This window comes from Thamnophis elegans, chromosome 2, assembly GCF_009769535.1.
Source record: "Thamnophis elegans isolate rThaEle1 chromosome 2, rThaEle1.pri, whole genome shotgun sequence".
In the NCBI taxonomy this organism is placed as follows: domain Eukaryota; kingdom Metazoa; phylum Chordata; class Lepidosauria; order Squamata; family Colubridae; genus Thamnophis; species Thamnophis elegans.
Genome location: NC_045542.1, coordinates 158,959,627 through 158,981,586, shown reverse-complemented (window position 1 = coordinate 158,981,586; position 21,960 = coordinate 158,959,627). Strand labels below are relative to the sequence as shown.

At 44.3% G+C, this 21,960-nt stretch overlaps 1 protein-coding gene across 1 annotated transcript; it reads right to left on the bottom strand.

The window, feature by feature from the left end:
• Nucleotides 1-3,021: 3,021 nt before the first annotated feature.
• LOC116523824 (zinc finger protein 271-like) lies at nt 3,022-21,420 on the bottom strand. Its single transcript, XM_032238911.1, has 4 exons — nt 21,344-21,420; nt 16,415-19,004; nt 15,895-15,913; nt 3,022-4,974 (listed from the first exon to the last, which is right to left on the bottom strand). Exons 2-4 carry the CDS (start codon nt 18,381-18,383, stop codon nt 3,693-3,695), a joined length of 3,270 nt encoding a protein of 1,089 aa, XP_032094802.1. The 5' UTR covers nt 18,384-19,004; nt 21,344-21,420; the 3' UTR covers nt 3,022-3,692.
• Between the last annotated feature and the right edge of the window lie 540 nt (nt 21,421-21,960).

Below are 21,960 nucleotides of genomic sequence, written 5' to 3'. Positions count from 1 at the left end.
AGCAACCCTGACAATACTCATTCTTTCCTTGTAGAAAGTTATTGATGGTTCTTACACAATGTATTTTTAAAAATGAAACATTTTCCACTGTATATTGCTTTTCTCACATTGCCGCCACCAGGGAGATGCCACAAATATGCCAGCATCTTAGTCTTGCTATCATCAAGAACACACAGGAGTTGCTAATAAAGCTGGAAACCCTGTGATCATAACCAAGATCCCTTTTCTCCTCAACTCAATAGTGAGGTCATCTCCATCAGACTGATCTGCAAGATGAAACAGCCTTTACATGTGAAATTTTACATTGCTTTTTTACCTAGTCCTTGGGCCTACTAACCGCACACCTTTCACCCCTCCCACCTGTTGAAGATCTCCTGGAGGCAGCCAACATTTTCAGTGCACCCACAATTCCTTAATGTGGTCTAAAGTGTTAAGATACAAAAAATCAGTTTCTCCCTTGTCCCCCATGATTATGCAATACAATATAATATAATACAATACAATACAATACAATAGCAGAGTTGGAAGGGACCTTGGAGGTCTTCTAGTCCAACCCGCTTCCTAGGCAGGAAACCCTATACCCTTTCAGACAAATGGCTATCCAACATCTTCTTAAAGACTTCTGTGTTGGGGCATTCACAACTTCTGGAGGCAAGTTGTTCCACTGATTAATTGTTCCAACTGTCAGGAAATTTCTCCTCAGTTCTAAGTTGCTTCTCTCCTTGATTAGTTTTCACCCATTTCTTCTTGTTCTACCCTCAGGTGCCTTGGAAAATAGTTTGACTCCTTTTTTGTGGCAACCCCTGAGATATTGGAATACTGCTATCATGTCTCCCCTAGTCCTTCTTTCTATTAAACCAGACATACCCACTCCGTGCAACTGTTCATGTTTTAGTCTCCAGTCTCCAATCATCTTTGTTTCTCTTCTCTGCACTCTTTTGAGAGTCTCCACATCTTTTCTACATCGTGGTGAGCAAACCTGAATGCAGTATTCCAAGTGTGGCCTTACCAAGGCATTATAAAGTGGTATTAACACTTCACGTGATCTTGATTCTATCCCTGTGTTTATGCAGCCTAGAACTGTTGGCTTTTTTGGCAGCTTCTGCACACTGCTGGCTCATATTTAAATGGTTGTCCACTAGTACTCCAAGATCCCTTTCACAGTTACTACTGTTGAGCAAGGTACCACCTATACTGTACCTGTGCTTTTCGTTTTTGTTGCCTAAATGTAGAACCTTACTCTTTTCACCATTGAATTTCATTTTATTAGATAGTGACAGTTCAAGTTTGTCAAGATCCTTGTGTCTTAAGCCTATCTTCTGGAGTGTTGCTATTCCTGCCAGCTTGGTGTCATCTGCAAATTTGATGAGTTTCCCATTTATTCCCTCATCCAAGTGATTGATGAAGATGTTGAAGAGTACTGGGTGTAAAACAGAGCCTTGGGGTACTCCACTGCATACTTCCCTCCATGTAGATGCAGTTCCATTGAGATAAGATAAGATAAGATACTTTATTTGTATGCCGCCCATTTCCCTGGCGGGACTCAGGGCGGCTCACAGTTCAGGGGGAGGGGAGGACAAACCAAGTTACATATAAGACAATACATCATTAAAAGCACAACATTCATACTATTCGGGCAGGGTTAAGGTCTTTAGCCCCAGGCCTGTCGGGACAGCCAGGTTTTAAGGGCTATGCGGAAGGTCTGGAGGGTGATGAGGGTACGAATCTCCATGGGGAGTTCGTTCCATAGGGTCGGAGCTGCCACAGAGAAGGCTCTCCTCCGCGTGGTTGCCAGTCGACATTGACTGGCTGATGGAACTCGGAGGAGGCCTAATCTGTGGCTACACGTTGAGTGCGGTTGGTCAGCCAGTTATTATATTATATTATGATATTATGTCCCAGAAGCAGCCGCCATTTTGGCCCTGACGCTGAGAGAGAGAGAGAGAGAGAGAGAGAGAGGGAGAGGGAGGGAGGGAGAGTGGGAGGGAGGTAGGGAGAGCTGGCAAGCCATTCCCACCCGATCACATGGCGGGCAAGCCACTCCCACAAAGGAGGCCACACCTACAGAGTAGGTTCAATTTTTTTTTGAAACATACCACTGGATGAATCATAGGGACACTGAAAATAACCGTTGCTTCCAGGACAGAGGCGTGAGGCCCAGAGATGCCTTCCTTTCCCAACATGAGAATCAGAGGTCTTTAAAAGAAACAGAGGAGGAGAGTGTGAGGCCTGGTAGGGTGAGGGTCCGGGCTAAGGACTGCAGGGACCCAGGAGGAGAGAAAAAAGCCTGTGGGGACCCAGTGGGTGGGGCCTGGACAGTCCTATTTGGGAAATCCTGGGGTACACTGTGTGGAAATAATAGGCCTAAAGGGATTCTGTCAGGGCGGGACCCAAGGCTTGGTGTAGAGGTAAGGTGACCAGATTTTGAGATTGGTAAAGAGGGACACCTTTGACCGGGGTGGGGGGTGATTAAAAATTTTATACAGAGCAAGAAAAATTTTCATATAACGCAAAAATAGTATTGTAATATTTTTTATTTCAACATAACTACAATTTACAAATGTAAATTGTAACTGTTGCCAAACATCAAAATTTTGATCACGTGACCATGAGAATGCTGCAACGGTCGCTAAGTGTGAAAATGGTCGCTAAGTGTGAAAAATGGTCATCAGTCACTTTTTATAATGCCATTGTAACTTTGGTCACTAAGCCCATTATTCCACCTTTCTTGCCACAGTTCTTAAATGAATAACTGCAGCTTGTATTTTGTATTTTGGATAGAATCTTTTTTTAAATAGCCTAAGACAATTTAAAAAAAGAATCCACACAGAATAAATTGAAGTAAAACATTTCAAACTATTCTTTCTATGCACAATATATTTCAAAGTATTTGAAACTCACTTAGCAATGCTCTTGCTTAGCAACCAAAATGTTGGCTCAGAAACTCTGGCATTTGAAGCACGCAAGTCTTAAAGCTGTCAAGTTACAAGATCCTTGCACCCCTAACCCTTTGGGAAAAAAATCCCAGGGATGTTCAAACTTGACAGCTTTAAGACTTTAAGGTTTAGATAGGACTCTTAGAGGCGGGCGGGGCAGCCATTCAGTGAGAGATGGGTGGGACAAGCGTGGTGCAGGGGGAGGGAGCTGGAACCTGTTCTAAATGGCACAGTAGATTTGTGGAACCTGTTCTATAGAAGAGGTTAGAACTGGCAGGAACTCACCCCTGAATAAGAGGTGACTTACTTCTGAAACACTATAGACGGAGATTTGAAATTTTTCCCTTGTGTATAAAGGTACATGGCTTATAATGTTAGGCCTGATATCGAAATCATTCCCATAATCTGGATCCTTTTATAGTTTCTCTTCTGTATGTGTCATCCGGTGTTTCAGAAGCACAGAAGTGAAACTTTCCTTACACTCTGGGCATTCATATCGTTTCTCTCCTGTGTGAGTCCTCTGGTGTCTCACCAAGTGTGAATTCTGAATGAAACTTTTCCCACATTCAGGACATTCAAAGGGCTTCTCTCGGTGTGAGACCTTTGATGTATCACCAGGTTGGAATACTGAATGAAACATTTCCCACATTCAGGACATTCAAAGGGCTTCTCTCTGGTGTGAATCCTCTGGTGCATCACAAGATTAGAATGGTAACCAAAACTTTTCCCACAATCAAGACATTCAAAGGGTTTCTCTCATGTGTGAGTCCTCTGGTGGCTCACCAGGTGGGAATTCTTACTGAAACTTTTCCCACACTGTGGACACTCATAAGGTTTCTCTCCAGTGTGTGTCCTCTGGTGTATTATTAGACTGGAATTGAGACTGAAACATTTCCCACAATCAGGACATTCAAAGGGTTTCTCTCCAGTATGAGTCCTCTGGTGTATCACAAGATTAGAATGGTAACCAAAACTTTCCCCACAATCAAGACATTCAAAGTGTTTCTCTCCTGTGTGAGTCCTCTGGTGGTTCACCAGGTGGGAATTCTGACTGAAACCTTTCCCACACTGTGGACACTCATATGGTTTATCTCCTGTGTGAGTCCTCTGGTGTCTCACAAGGTCGGAATTTGAAATGAAACTTCTTCCACAAACTGGACACTCATAAGGTTTCTCTCCTGTGTGAGTCCTCTGGTGTTTCACCAGGTCGGAATTTGAAATGAAACTTCTTCCACAAACTGGACACCCGTAAGGTTTCTCTCCTGTGTGAGTCCTCTGGTGTTTCACCAGATCGGAATTTGAAATGAAACTTCTTCCACAAAGTGGACACTCGTAAGGTTTCTCTCCTGTGTGAGTCCTCTCGTGTTTCACCAGGTGGGAATTTGAAATGAAACTTCTTCCACAAACTGGACACTCATATGGTTTCTCTCCTGTGTGAGTCCTCTGGTGTCTCACCAAGTCAGAATTCCTTCTGAAACTTCTTCCACAAACTGGACACTCGTAAGGTTTCTCTCCTGTGTGAGTCCTCTGGTGGATCACCAGGTCAGAATTCTTTCTGAAACTTTTCCCACAAGCAGGACATTCAAATGGTTTCTCTCCTGTGTGAATCATCTGGTGCATCAAAAGATTACAATGGTACCCAAAACGTTTCCCACAATCAAGACATTCAAAGGGTTTCTCTCCTGTGTGAGTCCTTTGGTGGTTCACCAGGGTGGAATTCTGACTGAAACTTTTCCCACACTGTGGACACTCATATGGTTTCTCTCCTGTGTGAGTCCTCTGGTGGATCACCAGCTGGAAATTTGTAAGGAAACGTTTCCCACAATCAGGACACTCATATGGTTTCTCTCCTGTGTGAGTCCTCTGGTGTCTCACCAGGTGGGAATTTGAAATGAAACTTTTTCCACAAACTGGACACTCATAAGGTTTCTTTCCTGTGTGAGTCCTCTGGTGGTTCACCAGGTTGGAATTCTGACTGAAACTTTTCCCACACTGTGGACACTCATATGGTTTCTCTCCTGTGTGAGTCCTCTGGTGTCTCACCAGGTAGGAATTCTGACTGAAACATTTCGCACAATCAGGACATTCAAAGGGCTTCTCTCCTGAGTGAGTTCTCTGGTGGTTCACCAAAGTGAAATTGTAACCAAAACGTTTCCCACAATCGGTACATTTAAAGGGTTTGTCTCCTGTGTGAGTCCTCTGATGTATCACCAGGTGGGAATTTGCAATGAATCTTTTTCCACAAACTGGACACTCACATGGTTTCTCCCTGGTGTGAGTCCTCTGATGTATCACCAGATAGCCATGCTTCCGAAAGCATTTACCACATTGAGAGCAGTTGTAGGGCATCTGTCCTCTATGGGTCTTTCTATGAACGACTAGAGAACTATTCTGACAAAAGCTTTTGTCACATTTGTAGCATTAATATGGCTTTTTTCCAGTGTGGATCATCTTATGCATAATCAGTTGTGATTTGCAATCTGTGCTTTCCCCACAACAGGCAGATCTATGGAGCTTTTCCACCACTGATATTATTGAGGTGTGATCCCCTGTTTAGTTTTGCTTTGATGACAGCTACTGTTTTCTTACTCCCAGTTCAAGGCCTGTATTACTGTCTGCCTGTGATGACTCCTTCAGATGCTTTCCTAGATCACTCTTCAGATGTCAGTTCAGAGGAAGATGAACCAGTCCCGGCCACATCTGGAGGGGAGTTGATCAATGGCGCCAGTCAGTTGCCTGACAAGGATTTGGCTGAAGCACAGCTGCAGCAGGCGTCCTGAGGCTTTGCCTGGGGAAAGCTTGCAGCTGCAGCCAGTCACTGAGGAAGAAGAGGAACTGCCTTTTGCCCCTAATCAGTGGGAAATGGAAAATACTTTGAGTTCTGGCTTGATTGGCTTTCCTTTTCAATGTTGCTTGTTAGTCTCAGTCATCCGGAGTGCTGTTATAGCCATCCTGTTTGTCTATAAGTTTCAAAGAAAATGTAACTTTATAAACGGCTGCAAAATGTGTGAAAAAAGAAAAAGTATGAATGAAAAGCAAAAATGCCACAATGCTAGAATAACCTCTGACATTAATTATGATTCATTTGACTACCAAGATCCAAATTCAAATATTCATTCAATCATTAAATTAACTTGCTGACTTGAGTCAGTCACAAATTCTGAGCCCTGTAAAGGGTTATCATCAAGTACGGTCAGGTGAAAAAGAAGGAACACCCTTTTTGAGTTCTATGATTTTACATATCATCACATAGGAAAAATCACCTGGTCCTTAGCAGTTCTTAAAAATGGGTAAATTTAATCTCAAATGAACAGCAAATTACACCTGTCAATTTTTGTGTATACAAAAAGAAAGCCAAAATGGAGAAGAGAAAAAACGTAAAAAACTAAGGACACTCTTACTGCTTCCATAGGTATGAAAAGGCGAAGTAGCAGCCAAATGCTGCTAATCAAGTGCTCTTGATAAATTATCATCAGCAAGTGTGACTACCTCTATAAAAGCCAAAGTTGTAGGAGTTTTCTGGTTGACTATAAACTCTTCTCTATACTACAGTATTCTAGAGCCAAATGTGAGGCCATCTGTCCAACAGCTAAACAACAGCTAAAGCTTGGCCAACATCGGGTTATGCAACAGGACAAAGATTGCAAGCTCACCAGCAAATCCACAACAGAATGGCTGAAAAAGGAAAGAATCAAGGTGTTGCAATGGCAGTCAAAATCCAGACCTCAATCTGATTGAAATGCTGTAGTGGGATCTCAAGAGATCTGCGCATAAACAAATGCCCACAATCCTCAATGAACTGAAGCGATGTTGTAAAGGGAGGGCCAAAATCCCTCCACAACAATGCAAGAAACTGATGAAGTCATACAGAAAACAATTACTGAAAAGTTACTGCTGCTAAAGGTGAGAATAGAATAGAATAGAATAGAATAGAATAGAATAGAATAGAATAGAAGTTGGAAGGGACCTTGGAGGTCTTCAACTGCAACGCCCCTGTTTAGGTAGGAAACCTTACATCACATCAGAAAGTCTTAGGTTGTCACACATGTTTCCTCTATTTTGGCTTTTCTTTTGTAGAATAAATGGTGACATGATGTAATATGTCATATGTTCATCTGAGGTTGTATTTACCTCTAAGGACCAGATGATTTTTATTGTATTTTTGTATGTAAAACCATATAACTCAAAGAAGGTGGACTTTTGTTTTTCACATGACTACATATCTGGAAGTGCTGGGGACATTTTAGAATATCTATAATTGTATAATTATAGATAATTATATATCTATAAGCATACAGCGGGGAACCCTACAGCTCTACCCAGATCTACAAAGGTATATATGTGGAAAAATCTATGTTTTTAACCTGAAAAATGTCTCAAGATGGTTAAAGTCAAACCTTCTGAGCTAACTTTAGAGATGTGGGGGCTTTAACTAATGAAATGGTACCTAAAACCTCCGCAAGATTTGAAGCACCAGTTATACCCATGGAAGTCCTCAGCTCCAAATAAGGGCAGAAAATACTGTCCTACTGTCCACAATCCCTCTGGTGACATCCCCATTCAAGTAGTCCTCACGCTTGGGACTGGCATTTGTGTCACTAAGCAGCCTGATCAGGAAGCATGATGTCACATGACAGTGGAAACTTACATCTATCCCTTTGCAGTTGTTAAGCGAATCCCCGTGGGTTGTTAAAGGCAATTTCACACGGCTACGACTTCTTGCCAGTATCCCCCACTGACTTTGCCTATGAGAAACTAGCTGGGAGGGTCACAATTGGGGATCATGATGATGGGATGCTGCGACGATCATAAATGTTCACCGGTTGGCAGCACCCGAACCAAACAGGCCAACTTTCCCCCGGATTCTCCTCCGACTCGTCCTCAACTCACCTTCCAGCTGATGCTTTGATCCTTGGAAGGGCACAAATAACACTGCACGCCACCTTCCTCCCATCAGTGATCCGGAAGAGGAAGTTCCTCTGCGCGTCTCCTCGCTCACCCCCCCCATCCTGTCTAGCAACGCACTACTCGATGGTTTCAGTTTTAGCTCCGACAGATGCCGCTCTTGTGTTGGCTTTCTAATCGCGGATGCTGCCTATCTGGCCACCGTCTCGTCCTCGGAGGTCGAAAAACAGGCTTGTCCTGTCTCTGCCTCAGGCATCTGCCAGATGTTTCCACTGATTACATGCAATGTGAAACTATTTAGCACGTGAAGTTTCGCTACGTGCGGAGTCTTAAAGGATCCTGAAGTTCGGACAGAATTACGGAATGGGAGTTGGAAGGACCACCTCTCCAAGCAGGAGACCCGATACAGTTCTGGACAAACAGCTGTGCAGTCTCCTCTTTAGAAAATCCCATTGTTGGAGCTCCCACAATTCCTGGAGGCAAAGCTGTTCCACTGATTGATTGGATTCACCCACAGGGACCCTCTCAATTCTAGGAAGGATTTTTAAAAAATATGTAATATGTTACTTTTTGTCCTACTTCCAGACACTTTGGGGAATAGGTCGACCCCTCTTTCTGTGTCAGACCCTCAGTTAGTCAAAGACTCCTATCTCTTAGCCATTCTCTGCATTGAATTACACATACCCAGGTCAGGGGTGGGTGGCTGCCGGCATTACTGCCGTTTCGGAGTGCGCACAATTTTTATTATTGCAGTATTATCAATAAACTTATACGCTCAAGCACAGTTTGAGGCAACTGTGTCTTGCCTTGCCATAATGATCACAGCAACCCTGACAATACTCATTTTTTCCTTGTAAAAAGTTATTGATGGTTCTTACACAATGTTTTTAAAAATGAAACATTTTCCACTGTATATTGCTTTCCTCACATTGCCGCCACCAGGGAGATGCCACAAATATGCCAGCATCTTAGTCTTGCTATCAAGAGCACACAGGAGTTGCTAATAAAACTGGAAACCCTGTGATCAAAACCAAGATCCCTTTTCTCCTCAACTCAATAGTGAGGTCATCTCCATCAGACTGATCTGCAAGGTGAAACAGCCTTTACATGTGAAATTTTACATTGCTTTTTTACCTAGTCCTTGGGCCTACTAACCGCACACCTTTCACCCCTCCCACCTGTTGAAGATCTCCTGGAGGCAGCCAACATTTTCAGTGCACCCACAATTCCTTAATGTGGTCTAAAGTGTTAAGATACAAAAAATCAGTTTCTCCCTTGTCCCCCATGATTATACAATACAATACAATACAATACAATACAATACAATACAATACAATACAATAGCAGAGTTGGAAGGGACCTTGGAGGTCTTCTAGTCCAACCTGCTTCCTAGGCAGGAAACCCTACACCCTTTCAGACAAATGGCTATCCAACATCTTCTTAAAGACTTCCAGTGTTGGGGCATTCACAACTTCTGGAGGCAAGTTGTTCCACTGATTAATTGTTCTAACTGTCAGTAAATTTCTCCTCAGTTCTAAGTTGCTTCTCTCCTTGATTAGTTTCCACCCATTTCTTCTTGTTCTACCCTCAGGTGCCTTGGAAAATAGTTTGACTCCTTCTTTTTTGTGGCAACTTCTGAGATATTGGAATACTGCTATCATGTCTCCCGTAGTCCTTCTTTCTATTAAACTAGACATACCCACTCCGTGCAACTGTTCATGTTTTAGTCTTCAGTCTCCTAATCATCTTTGTTTCTCTTCTCTGCACTCTTTTGAGAGTCTCCATATCTTTTCTACATCGTGGTGACCAAACCTCTCGAGTCAGTAGCCGAGCTAGCGGTTGAGTTCCCTAGACTTATAGTTCTGGGGGACTTTAACTTGCCTTCGCTCGGTGAACACTCTGATGGAGCGCAGGAGTTCATGGCTTCCATGACAGCCATGGGCTTGACTCAAGTAATTCGAGGCCCAACTCACTCAGCGGGTCACACGCTTGACCTCGTATTCCTCTCGGAGCAGTGGAGTTACGATCTTGGTCTGAGGGGTAATGAGATCATACCCCTGTCGTGGTCAGACCACTACCTACTGAGGCTAGACTTCCGGAGGCCAAACCCCCACCGTAGGGAGGAGGAACCGACCAGCTGGTTCCGCCCCAAGCGACTGATGGATCCTGTTAGGTTCCAGACGGAGCTTGGGGTTATTCCTGATACCCTCGCCCACAGTTCGGCGGAGACCCTCGTCGCTGCCTGGCACTCGGCAGCTTCGGAGTCTCTAGACCGGATTGCACCGCTACGGCCCCTCCGGGTCAGCAGCCCCCGGAGGCCTCCTTGGTTCACTGAGGAGCTCCGGGAGGTAAAGCGCCGGAGGAGACGCCTAGAGCACTCGTGGAGGTCCGATAGGTCCGAGTCGAAACGGGCACTTTTAACAGCATGCACCAAGGAGTATATTCGGACTTTAAGAACAACAAAAAGAACATACATTGCCTCCTTAGTAGCGTCCGCCGAGTCCCGCCCAGCCGCCCTGTTTAGAATAACCCGCTCCCTCCTAAATAGGAGGGAGACGGGGGACTCCTTACAGGGTAAGGCTGAGGAGTATGTCCAGTTCTTGGCGGACAAAATTGCCCGGTTTCGAGCGGACCTGGACTCCACCCCAGTAGATCCAGCCGAGACACAAGGAGAAAACTTGGCAAACCATCTCTGGGTTGAGTTTCAGGAAGTTGCCTCTGGGGATGTGGACAAGGCTATGCGAGCTGTGAGTGCCTCCACCTGCATACTGGACCCGTGTCCCTCCTGGCTGGTTGCCAACAGCAGTGAGATGACACGAGGCTGGATCCAGGCGGTTGTTACCGCTTCTCTTCGGGAGGGGTACTTTCCCACCGCGCTCAAGACAGCGGTGGTAAGACCCCTCCTGAAGAAGCCGTCTCTGGATCCAGCTGTTCTTAATAACTATCGTCCAGTCTCCAACCTCCCCTTTGTAGGGAAGGTTGTGGAGAAGGTGGTGGCTCTCCAGCTTCAGCGTACCTTGGAGGAAGCTAACTATCTTGACCCCTTCCAGTCTGGCTTCAGACCCGGTTACAGCACAGAAACCGCTTTGGTCGCATTGACTGATGATCTCTGGAGAGCTAGAGATGGAGGCCATGCTTCCATCCTAGTTCTCCTGGACCTCTCAGCGGCTTTCGATACCATCGACCATGGTATCTTTCTGCGACGACTGTGGGAGATAGGGGTGGGCGGCACTGTTTTGCAGTGGTTCTCCTCCTATCTCTCGGACAGGTCGCAGTCGGTGTTAGTGGGGGGGCAGAGATCGTCCCTGAGGCCCCTAACCTATGGGGTGCCGCAGGGGTCGGTCCTATCCCCCCTACTATTTAACATTTACATGAAACCGCTGGGCGAGATCATCCGAAGGCACGGGATAAAATACCACCAATATGCGGCCGATACACAGTTGTATCTGTCCGCCCCGTGCCAACTCAATGAAGCGGTGGACGTGATGAACCGGGGACTGGAAGCCGTTAAAGACTGGATGAGAGCAAACAAGCTGATACTCAACCCAGACAAGACCGAGTGGCTGTTGTGTTTCCCTCCCAAAAATTTGACCAACATACCATCACTCAGGCTGGGGGGACAAAATTTATACCCCTCAGAAAGGGCCCGCAACTTGGGAATCCTCCTGGATTCACAGCTAACTTTTGACCACCATCTCTCAGCTGTGACCAGGGGGGCATTTGCCCAGGTTCGCCTGGTGCGCCAGTTGCGGCCCTACCTGAATCGGGAGGCCCTCACAACAGTCACTCGAGCCCTTGTGATCTCTAGGCTGGAATACTGTAATGTGCTGTACATGGGGCTGCCCTTGAAGAGCATCCGAAGACTTCAGCTAGTCCAGAATGCGGCCGCGCGAGTGATCGTGGGCGCACCACGGTTCGCCCACATAACACCCATCCTCCGTGAGCTGCACTGGCTACCTGTTGGTCTCCGGGTGCACTTCAAGGTCTTACTCACCACCTATAAAGCACTCCATGGTAGTGGATCTGGCTATTTGAGAGACCGCCTTCTGCCAATTACCTCCCTGCGTCCCATCAGATCGCATAGAGTTGGCCTCCTCCGTATTCCATCCGCCAGTCAGTGCCGACTGGCGACTACTCGGAGGAGAGCCTTCTCTGTTGCGGCTCCGACACTATGGAACAATCTCCCCGTGGAGATTCGTACCCTCACCACCGTCCAGGCCTTCCGCACAGCCCTCAAGAACTGGCTAGCCCGTCAGGCCTGGGGATAATCTTATTTTCGCCCCTCCCGAATGCAGAGTGAATGTTGAGTTTTACTGTCTAATTTACTTTGTGCACATTTCTTTTTGGTATTGTCCTACACTCCCCTTCCTTTTTTTGATTGTAAGCCGCCCTGAGTCCCCTCAGGGAAAAGGGCGGCCTATAAATAAACAAATCAAAAAAAAAATCAATCAAACCTGAATGCAGTATTCCAAGTGTGGCCTTACCAAGGCATTATAAAGTGGTATTAACACTTCACGTGATCTTGATTCTATTCCTCTGTTTATGCAGCCTAGAACTGTGTTGGTTTTTTGGGCAGCTGCTGCACACTGCTGGCTCATATTTAAATGGTTGTCCACTAGAACTCCAAGATCCCTTTCACAGTTACTACGGTTGAGGAACGTACCAGCTATACTGCACCTATGCATTTTGTTTTTGTTGCCTAAATGTAGAACCTTACTCTTTTCACCATTGAATTTCATTTTATTAGATAGTGACAGTTCAAGTTTGTCAAGGTCCTTCTGTGTCTTAAGCCTATCTTCTGGAGTGTTGCTATTCCTGCCAGCTTGGAGTCATATGTAAATTTGATGAGTTCCCCATTTATTCCCTCATCCAAGTGATTGATGAAGATGTTGAAGAGTACTGGGTGTAAAACAGAGCCTTGTAGTACTCCACTGTATACTTCCCTCCATGTAGATGCAGTTCCATTGAGGGCTACACGTTGAGTGCGGTTGGTCAGCCAGTTACTATATTATGATATTATGTCCCAGTAGCAGGCACCATTTTGGCCCTGACGCTGAGAGAGAGAGGGGGGGGGGGGGGAGGGAGGGAGGGAGGGAGGGGGGGAGGGAGAGCTGGCCAGCCACTCCCACCCGATCACATGGCAGGCAAGCCACTCCCACTAAGGAGGCCACACCCACAGAGTAGGTTCAATTTTTTTTTTGAAACTTCCCACTGGATGAATCATAGGGACACTGAAAATAACAGTTGCTTCCAGGACAGAGGCATGAGGCCTGGAGATGCCTTCCTTTCCCAATATGAGAATCAGAGGTCTTTAAAAGAAACAGAGGAGGAGAGTGTGAGGCCTGGTAGGGTGGGGGTCTGGGCTAAGGACTGCAGGGACCCAGGAGGAGAGGAAAAAAGCCTATGGGGACCCTGTGGGTGGGGCCTGGAGAGTCCTATTTGGGAAATCCTGGGGTACACTGTGTTGGAATAATAGGCCTAAAGGGACCCTGTCAGGGAGGGACCCAAGGCTTGGTGTAGAGGTAAGGTGACCAGATTTTGAGATTGGTAAAGAGGGATACCTTTGACCGGGGTGGGGGGGGTGATTAAAAATTTTATACAGAGCAACAAAAACTTTCATATAATGCAAAAATAGTATTGTAATGTTTTTTTTTATTTCAACATAACTACAATTTACAAATATAGCAATAGCAGATTTTTTATATACCGCTTCATAGGGCTTTCAGCCCTCTCTAAGCGGTTTACAGAGTCAGCATATTGCCCCCAACAACAATCCAGGTCCTCATTTTACCTACCTCGGAAGGATGGAAGGCTGAGTCAACCCTGAGCCGGTGAGATTTGAACCGCTGAACTGCTGATCTAGCAGTCAGCTGAAGTGGCCTGCAGTACTGCACTCTACCCACTGCACCACTTCGGCTCTTTATAAATATAAATTGTAACTGTTGCCAAACATCAAAATTTTGATCACGTGACCATGGGGATGATGCAATGGTCGCTAAGTGTGAAAATGGTCGCTAAATGTGAAAAATGTTCATCAGTCATTTTTTATAATGCCATTGTAACTTTGGTCACTAAGCCCATTATACCACCTTTCTTGCCACAGTTCTTAAGTGAATAACTGCAGCTGGTATTTTGAATTTTGGATAGAATCTTTTTTTAAATAGCCTAAGACAATTTAAAAAAAGAATCCACACAGAATAAATTGAAGTAAAACATTTCAAACTATTCTTTCTATGCACAATATATTTCAAAGTATTGTGCATAGAATTTTTAAACATGGTTTCACTTCAATTTATTTTGGATAGAATCCAAATTAGAATTTTTAAAAAATCCTATGCACAATAAATAAAATATTATTTTAAAATACATTAAAAAAATAAAAGAAAAAAACCCAGCTCACTTACCAGCAGGCTTGCACTCCAAGTCAACCCAGAATGATGTAGATGTTAATACAAAGAACTGAGCAAATTGAAATGGTGAAATTAGTCAGGGAAATATTTTTCAAAGAAACCACCATTTTTTTCCACACGAGCAGCCCTCCAACCTCCGTGCCCCTCCACTCTGGAAAATCCAGGAAGAAACACTCGCGACCTCTCTAGCCACGTATTTCCTGGAGCTCTATGGTACTAGGTCATTTTTTCTTATAAAATGAGGTAAAAGGGGCACTGGGGGGGGGGGTGTTCCGTTTTCTTGCTTTAAAGTTTTAATATCTTCAATGAAAGTACTGAGACAGACAGGTTAGACAGAATGTCTTTTGTCTTGCCCTGGTTAGGATTTCTTAAGCAAATCCACTGGGCTTTCAACATGAAGCCAGAAAATCGGGACTTTTTAAAAATGCCCCGGGACACGGGACAAATTGTTATAAAGCGTGACCGTCCCGTTGAAATCGGGACGTCTGGTCACCTTATGTAGAGGAGGCCTGGCTCTGCGTCCCTCCTCCAAGGGTTTCCCCACACCTGAGGTAGCCAGTGTTCCACTTCATAACTCGCCCATTCATGTAAGTACATCAGTAAGAGCAGGGGGTTGAGTTAATTAAGCAAAGCAGGATCTCAACCGTCACTGGAAGGCCCCATTGCAGTTGTATCTCAAGAACTACTTGTATGCTGGCTAGGGAATTTGGGGCTCAAAATCCCAAGGACACCACGGTAGAAGGCTGAAATGTGGAAATTCCATAATCGACGTACAAAAAACACCACCCAAAAGCCTCTTTGCAGTAATTTCACAAAAGGAAATACCAAGAAACATCTGCTGATAAGTAGAAACAGGTAGTTAGCTTTTAACAGCCTACCATTTTCCACCTTATAATGTTAGAATAAACAAAAGTGGAGATGTCGGGCAGCCTTGCCTTGTGCCTTGGCAAAAACTCTGGGAAAGAAATCGGAAATTGACATTAGCCACACCATACAAAGAGAATCTTTATAAAATATTCTATGGGTGGCATCTCCCCCCGCCCCGCGGCAGGATTGGCTAAAATGTTTAGCAACATATTCCCAAAATGTTGAAAATATAAACAATCACCGGGCACATAATACCACATGTGGTGGACCTGTAAAAAAGCAAGATTTTGGTTATAAATTCAGATGTGGCTGAAAAAATTAGTTGGACAACGCATAGAATTCAAGAAAGAATTATTTCTATTATGTATTATAACAGAAGGCTATAGCAAAGGTTCAATATACCTAATACTTCACGTTTAAGAGCAGCGAGAATGGTCTATGCACAGCAATGAAAAGGGAAAATACCCCTTCAGAAAAGGATGTTATTAACATGCACAGAAATGGATAGACTAATGTTAGAATTAAAATAAATGAAGGCGAGTAAATAATAAAATATATTTAAAAAATAGAAATGAAATTCAAGCCTTCTCTAAGCTCATCAACTTTTGCCTCATGTGTGCAATAAGAGCAATGCTGGGTTCCATTTTTTTTTAGAACCTCTCCTGTAGGTGTGGCCTGCTTTGTGGGAGTGGCTTGCCAGCCATGTGACTGAGTGGGAGTTGCTCGGCAATCATGTGACTGGGTGGGCGTGGCCAACTTGTAAAATGTGGTGAAACTCACTTAAAAATGCTCTTGCTAAGCAACCAAAATGTTGGCTCAGAAACTCTGGCATTTGAAGCACGCAAGTCTTAAAGCTGTCAAGTTACAAGATCCTTGCACTCCTAACCCTTTAGAAAAATAATCCCAGAGATGTTCAAACTTGATAGCATTAAGAGTTTAAGTTTTAGATAGGATTCTTAGCGGGCGGGCAGGGCAGCCAATCAGTGAGAGACGGGCGGGGCAAGCGTGGTGCAGACGGGCAGGGGGAGGGAGCTGGAACCGGTTCTAAACGGCACGATAGATTTGTGGAACCTGTTATATAGAAGAGGTTAGAACTGGCAGGAACTCACCCCTGAATAAGAGGCGATTAAACTTCTGAAACACTATAGAAGGTGATTTGAAATTTCTCCCTTGTGTATAAAGGTACATGGCTTATAATGTTAGGCCTGATATGGAAATCATTCCCACAATCTGGATCCTTTCATAGTTTCTCTCCTGTATGTGTCCTCCGGTGTCTCACAAGGACAGAAGAGTAACTGAAACTTTTCTTACACTCTGGACATTCATACGGTTTCTCTCCTGTGTGAGTCCTCTGGTGTCTCACCAAGTGTGAATTCTGAATGAAACTTTTCCCACATTCAGGACATTCAAAGGGCTTCTCTCCAGTGTGAGACCTTTGATGTATCACCAAGTGTGAATTGTGAATGAAACTTTTCCCACATTCAGGACATTCAAAGGGCTTCTCTCCAGTGTGAGACCTTTGATGTATCACCAAGTGTGAATTCTGAATGAAACATTTCCCACAGTCAGGACATTCAAAGGGTTTCTCTCCTGTGTGACTGCTCTGGTGATTCATCAGGTTGGAATTCTGACTGAAACTTTTCCCACACTGTGGACACTCATATGGTTTCTCTCCTGTGTGAGTCCTCTGGTGTTTCACCAGGTTGGAATTTGAAATAAAACTTCTTCTACAAACTGGACACTTATAAGATTTCTCTCCTGTGTGAGTCCTCTGGTGGTTCACCAGGTCGGAATTTGAAATGAAACTTCTTCTACAAACTGGACACTTATAAGGTTTCTCTCCTGTGTGAGTCCTCTGGTGGTTCACCAGGTTGGAATTGTGACTGAAACTTTTCCCACACTGTGGACACTCATATGATTTATCTCCTGTGTGAGTCCTCTGGTGTCTCACCAGGTCAGAATTCTGACTGAAACTTTTCCCGCACTGTGGACACTCATATGGTTTCTCTCCTGTGTGAGTCCTCTGGTGTCTCACCAGGTAGGAATTCTGACTGAAACTTTTCCCACACTGAGGACACTCAAATGGTTTCTCTCCTGTGTGAATCCTTTGGTGGATCACCAGGTTGGAATTCCGACTGAAACTTTTCCCACACTGTGGACACTCATATGGTTTCTCTCCTGTGTGAATCCTTTGGTGGATCACCAGGTTGGAATTCTGACTGAAACTTTTCCCACACTGTGGACACTCATATGGTTTCTCTCCTGTGTGAGTCCTCTGGTGGTTCATCAGGTTGGAATTCTGACTGAAACTTTTCCCACACTGTGGACACTCATATGGTTTCTCTCCTGTGTGAGTCCTCTGGTGGTTCATCAGGTTGGAATTCTGACTGAAACTTTTCCCACACTGTGGACAGTCATATGGGTTCTCTCCTGTGTGAGTCCTCTGGTGTTTCACCAGGTGGGAATTTGAAATGAAACTTCTTCCACAAAGTGGACACTCATAAGGTTTCTCTCCTGTGTGAGTCCTCTGGTGGTTCACCAGGTTGGAATTCTGACTGAAACGTTTTGCACAATCAGGACATTCAAAGGGCTTCTCTCCAGTGTGAGACCTTTGATGTATCACCAGGTTGGAACACTGAATGAAACATTTCCCACAGTCGGGACACTCATATGGTTTCTCTCCTGTGTGAGTCCTTTGGTGGTTCACCAGGTGGGAATTTGCAAGGAAACTTTTCCCACAATCAAGACATTCAAATGGTTTCTCTCCTGTGTGAATCCTCTGGTGCATCACAAGATTAGAATGGTAACCAAAACATTTCCCACAATCAGGACATTCAAAAGGAATCTCTAATGTGTGAGTCCTCTGGTGGTTCACCAGGTTGGAATTCTGACTGAAACTTTTCCCACACTGAGGACATTCAAATGGTTTCTCTCCTTTGTGAGTCCTCTGGTGGTTCACCAGGTCAGAATTCTGACTGAAACGTTTCACACAATCAGGACATTCAAAGGGTTTGTCTCCTGTGTGAGTCCTCTGGTGGTTCACCAGGGTGGAATTCTGACTGAAACTTTTCCCACACTGTGGACAGTCATATGGTTTCTCTCCTGTGTGAGTCCTCTCGTGTCTCACCAGGTGGGAATTTGCAATGAATCTTTTTCCACAAACTGTACACTCACATGGTTTCTCCCTGGTGTGAGTCCTCTGATGTATCACCAGATTGCCCTGCTTGCGAAAGCATTTGCCACATTGAGAGCAGTTGAAGGGCATCTGTCCTCTATGGGTCTTTCTATGAACCACAAGAGAACTATTCTGACAAAAGCTTTTGTCACATTTGTAGCATTAATATGGCTTTTTTCCAGTGTGGATCATCTTATGCATAATCAGTTGTGATTTGAAATCTGTGCTTTCCCCACAACAGGCACATCTATGGAGCTTTTCCACCACTGATATTATTGAGGAGGTCAAAAATATGTGTGATCCCGTTTAGTTTTGCTTTGATTGCAGGTGTTTGCTTCCTCCCAATTCGAGGCCTGTATTACTATCTTCCTGTGATGACTCCTTCAGATGCTTTCCCCGATCACTCTTCAGATGTCAGTTCAGAGGAAGATGAATCACCTCTGGCCAACATCTGGAGGGGAGTAGATCAATGGCTCCAGTCAGTTGTTTGACAAGGATTTGGCTGAAGCACAGCTGCAGCAGGAATCCTGAGGCTTTGGTTGCGGAAAGCATGCAGCTGCAGCCAGTCAGTGAGGAGGAAGAGGAACTGCCTTTTGCCCCTAATCAGTGGGAAATGGAAAATACTTTGATTTCTGGCTTGATTTGCTTTCCTTTTCAATGTTGCTTGTTATTCTCAGTCATCCGGAGTGCTGTTATAGCCATCCTCTTTGTCTATAAGTTTCAAAGAAAATGTAACTTTATAAATGGTTGCAAAATGTGTGAAAAAAAGAAAAAGTATGAATGAAAAGCAAAAATGCCACAATGCTAGAACCACCTCTGACATTCATTATGATTCATTTGACTACCAAGATCCAAATTCAAATATTCACTCAATCATTAAATTCACTTGTTGACTTGGGTCAGTCACAAATTCTGAGCCCTGAAAAGGGTTATCATCAAATACAGTCAGGTGAAAAAGAAGGAACACCCTCTTCGAGTTCTATGATTTTACATATCATCACATAGTAAAAATCATCTGGTCCTTAGCAGTTTGTCAAGGTTTCAAATAACATCCAAAATTAAATCAGAGTCCATGGCAAAGTATTGCTCAAAGTTCCAATTAATTAAGAGATGTGTTGGCACATCTGGGAAGACATAAATCTCAGCTTCCTGGGTTTTCCCCACCCAGCTGAAAGTTCATGATCCTGCCCCCACACCCACAAGTCCATCACATGGTCCAATCTTCCACTGCTATGCTGGCAGTTCCACCCATCCAGTTCCGGTCAGGCCCAGAGGTGTAGAAACAAAGGATGACCTTGGATTCTAGAAAGGAATTTTATTTTGGCAACATCACATTCTACTCCTTACTATTCCCCATCCCAATTCCCTACTAATGAAACAGCATAGTAGAACAGAATATTAGTGTGGCAGGCCAAAAAACCCAAAAGGAACCGGCTGCAGGCCTGACACAGTTCTTAAAAATGGGTAAATATAACCTCAAATGAACAACCTATTGAACTCATATCATTTTTTTCAAAAACCTTTTTATTTAAAAAGCCAAAATGGAGAAGTGAAAAACTATAAACAACTAAGGACACTCTTACTGCTTCCATAGGTATGAAAAGGCGAAGTAGCAGCCAAATGCTGCTAATCAAGTGCTCTTGATAAATTATCATCAGCAAGTGTGACTACCTCTATAAAAGCCAAAGTTGTAGGAGTTTTCTGGTTGACTATAAACTCTTCTCTATACTACAGTATTCTAGAGCCAACTGTGAGGCCATCTGTCCAACAGCTAAACAACAGCTAAAGCTTGGCCAACATCGGGTTATGCAACAGAACAGTGATTGCAAGCTCAAGAGCAAATCCACAACAGAATGGCTGGAAAAGGAAAGAATCAAGGTGTTGCAATGGCAGTCAAAGTCCAGACCTCAATCTGATTGAAATGCTGTAGTGGGATCTCAAGAGATCTGCGCATAAAGAAATGCCCCCAAACCTCAATGAACTGAAGCGATGTTGTAAAGGGTGGGCCAAAATCCCTCCACAACAAGCAAGAAACTGATGAAGTCATACAGAAAACAATTACTGAAAAGTTACTGCTACTAAAGGTGAGAATAGAATAGAATAGAATAGAATAGGAGTTGGAAGGGACCTTGGAGGTCTTCAACTGAAACGCCGTTGCTTAGGTAGGAAACCTTACATCACATCAGAAAGTGTTAGGTTTTCACACTTTTCTCTATTTTGGCTTTTCTTTTGTAGAATAAATGGTGAAATGATGTAATATGTCATATGTTCATTTGAAGTTGTATTTACCTCTAAGGACCAGATGATTTTTATTGTATTTTTGTATGTAAAACCATATAACTCAAAGAAGGTGGACTTTTGTTTTTCACATGACTACATATCTGGAAGTGCTGGGGATATTTTAGAATATCTATAATTGTATAATTATAATTATATATATATATATATAAGCATACAGAGGGGAACCCTACAGCTCTACCCAGATCTACAAAGGTATATATGTGGAAAAATCCATGTTTTTAGCCTGAAAAATGTCCCAAGTTTGTTAAAGTCAAACCTTCTGAGCTAACTTTAGAGATGTGGGGGCTTGAACTAATGAAATGATGCCTAAAACATCTGCAAGATTTGAAGCACCAGTTTTACCCATGGAAGTCCTCAGCTCCAAATAAGGGCAGAAAACACTGCCCTACTGTCCACAATCCCTCTGGTGACATCCCCATTCAAGTAGTCCTCACGCTTGGGACTGGCATTTGTGTCACTAAGCAGCCTGATGAGGAAGCATGATGTCACATGACAGTGCAAACTTACATCTATCCCTTTGCAGTTGTTAAGGGAATCCCCGTGGGTTGTTAAAGGCAATTTCACACGGCTACGACTTCTTGCCAGTATCCCCCACTGACTTTGCCTATGAGAAACTAGCTGGGAGGGTCACAAATGGGGATCATGATGATGGGATGCTCCGACCATCATAAATGTTCACCGGTTGGCAGCACCCGAAGCAAACAGGCCAACTTTCCCCCGGACTCTGCTCCGACTCGTCCTCAACTCACCTTCCAGCTGATGCTTTGATCCTTGGAAGAGCACAAATAACACTCTGCACGCCACCTTCCTCCCATGAGAGATCCGGAAGAGGAAGTTCCTCTGCGCGTCTCCTCGCTCACCCCCCCCATCCTGTCTAGTAACGCAGTACTCGATGGTTTCAGTTTTAGCTCCGAGAGATGCCGCTCTTGTGTTGGCTTTCTAATCGCGGATGCTGCCTATCTGGCCACCGTCTCGTTCTCGGAGGTCGAAACTCAGGCTTGTCCTGTCTCTGCCTCAGGCATCTGCCAGATGTTTCCACTGATTACATGCAATGTGAAACTATTTAGCACGTGAAGTTTCGCTACGTGCGGACTCTTAAAGGTTTATGAAGTTCGGACAGAATTACGGAATGGGAGTTGGAAGGACCACCTCTCCAAGCAGGAGACCCGATACAGTTCTGCACAAACAGCTGTGCAGTCTCCTCTTTAGAAAATCCCATTGTTGGAGCTCCCACAATTCCTGGAGGCAAAGCTGTTCCACTGATTGATTGGATTCACCCACAGGGACTCTCTCAATTCTAGGAAGGATTTTTTAAATATATATATAATTCTCAGTTACTTTTTGTCCTACTTCCAGGCACTTTGGG

Bases quoted from the DNA above. Each gene is read 5' to 3' on its own strand.
- LOC116523824 (XM_032238911.1), bottom strand. From the start codon at position 18,383: ATGCCCTTCAACTGCTCTCAATGTGGCAAATGCTTTCGCAAGCAGGGC.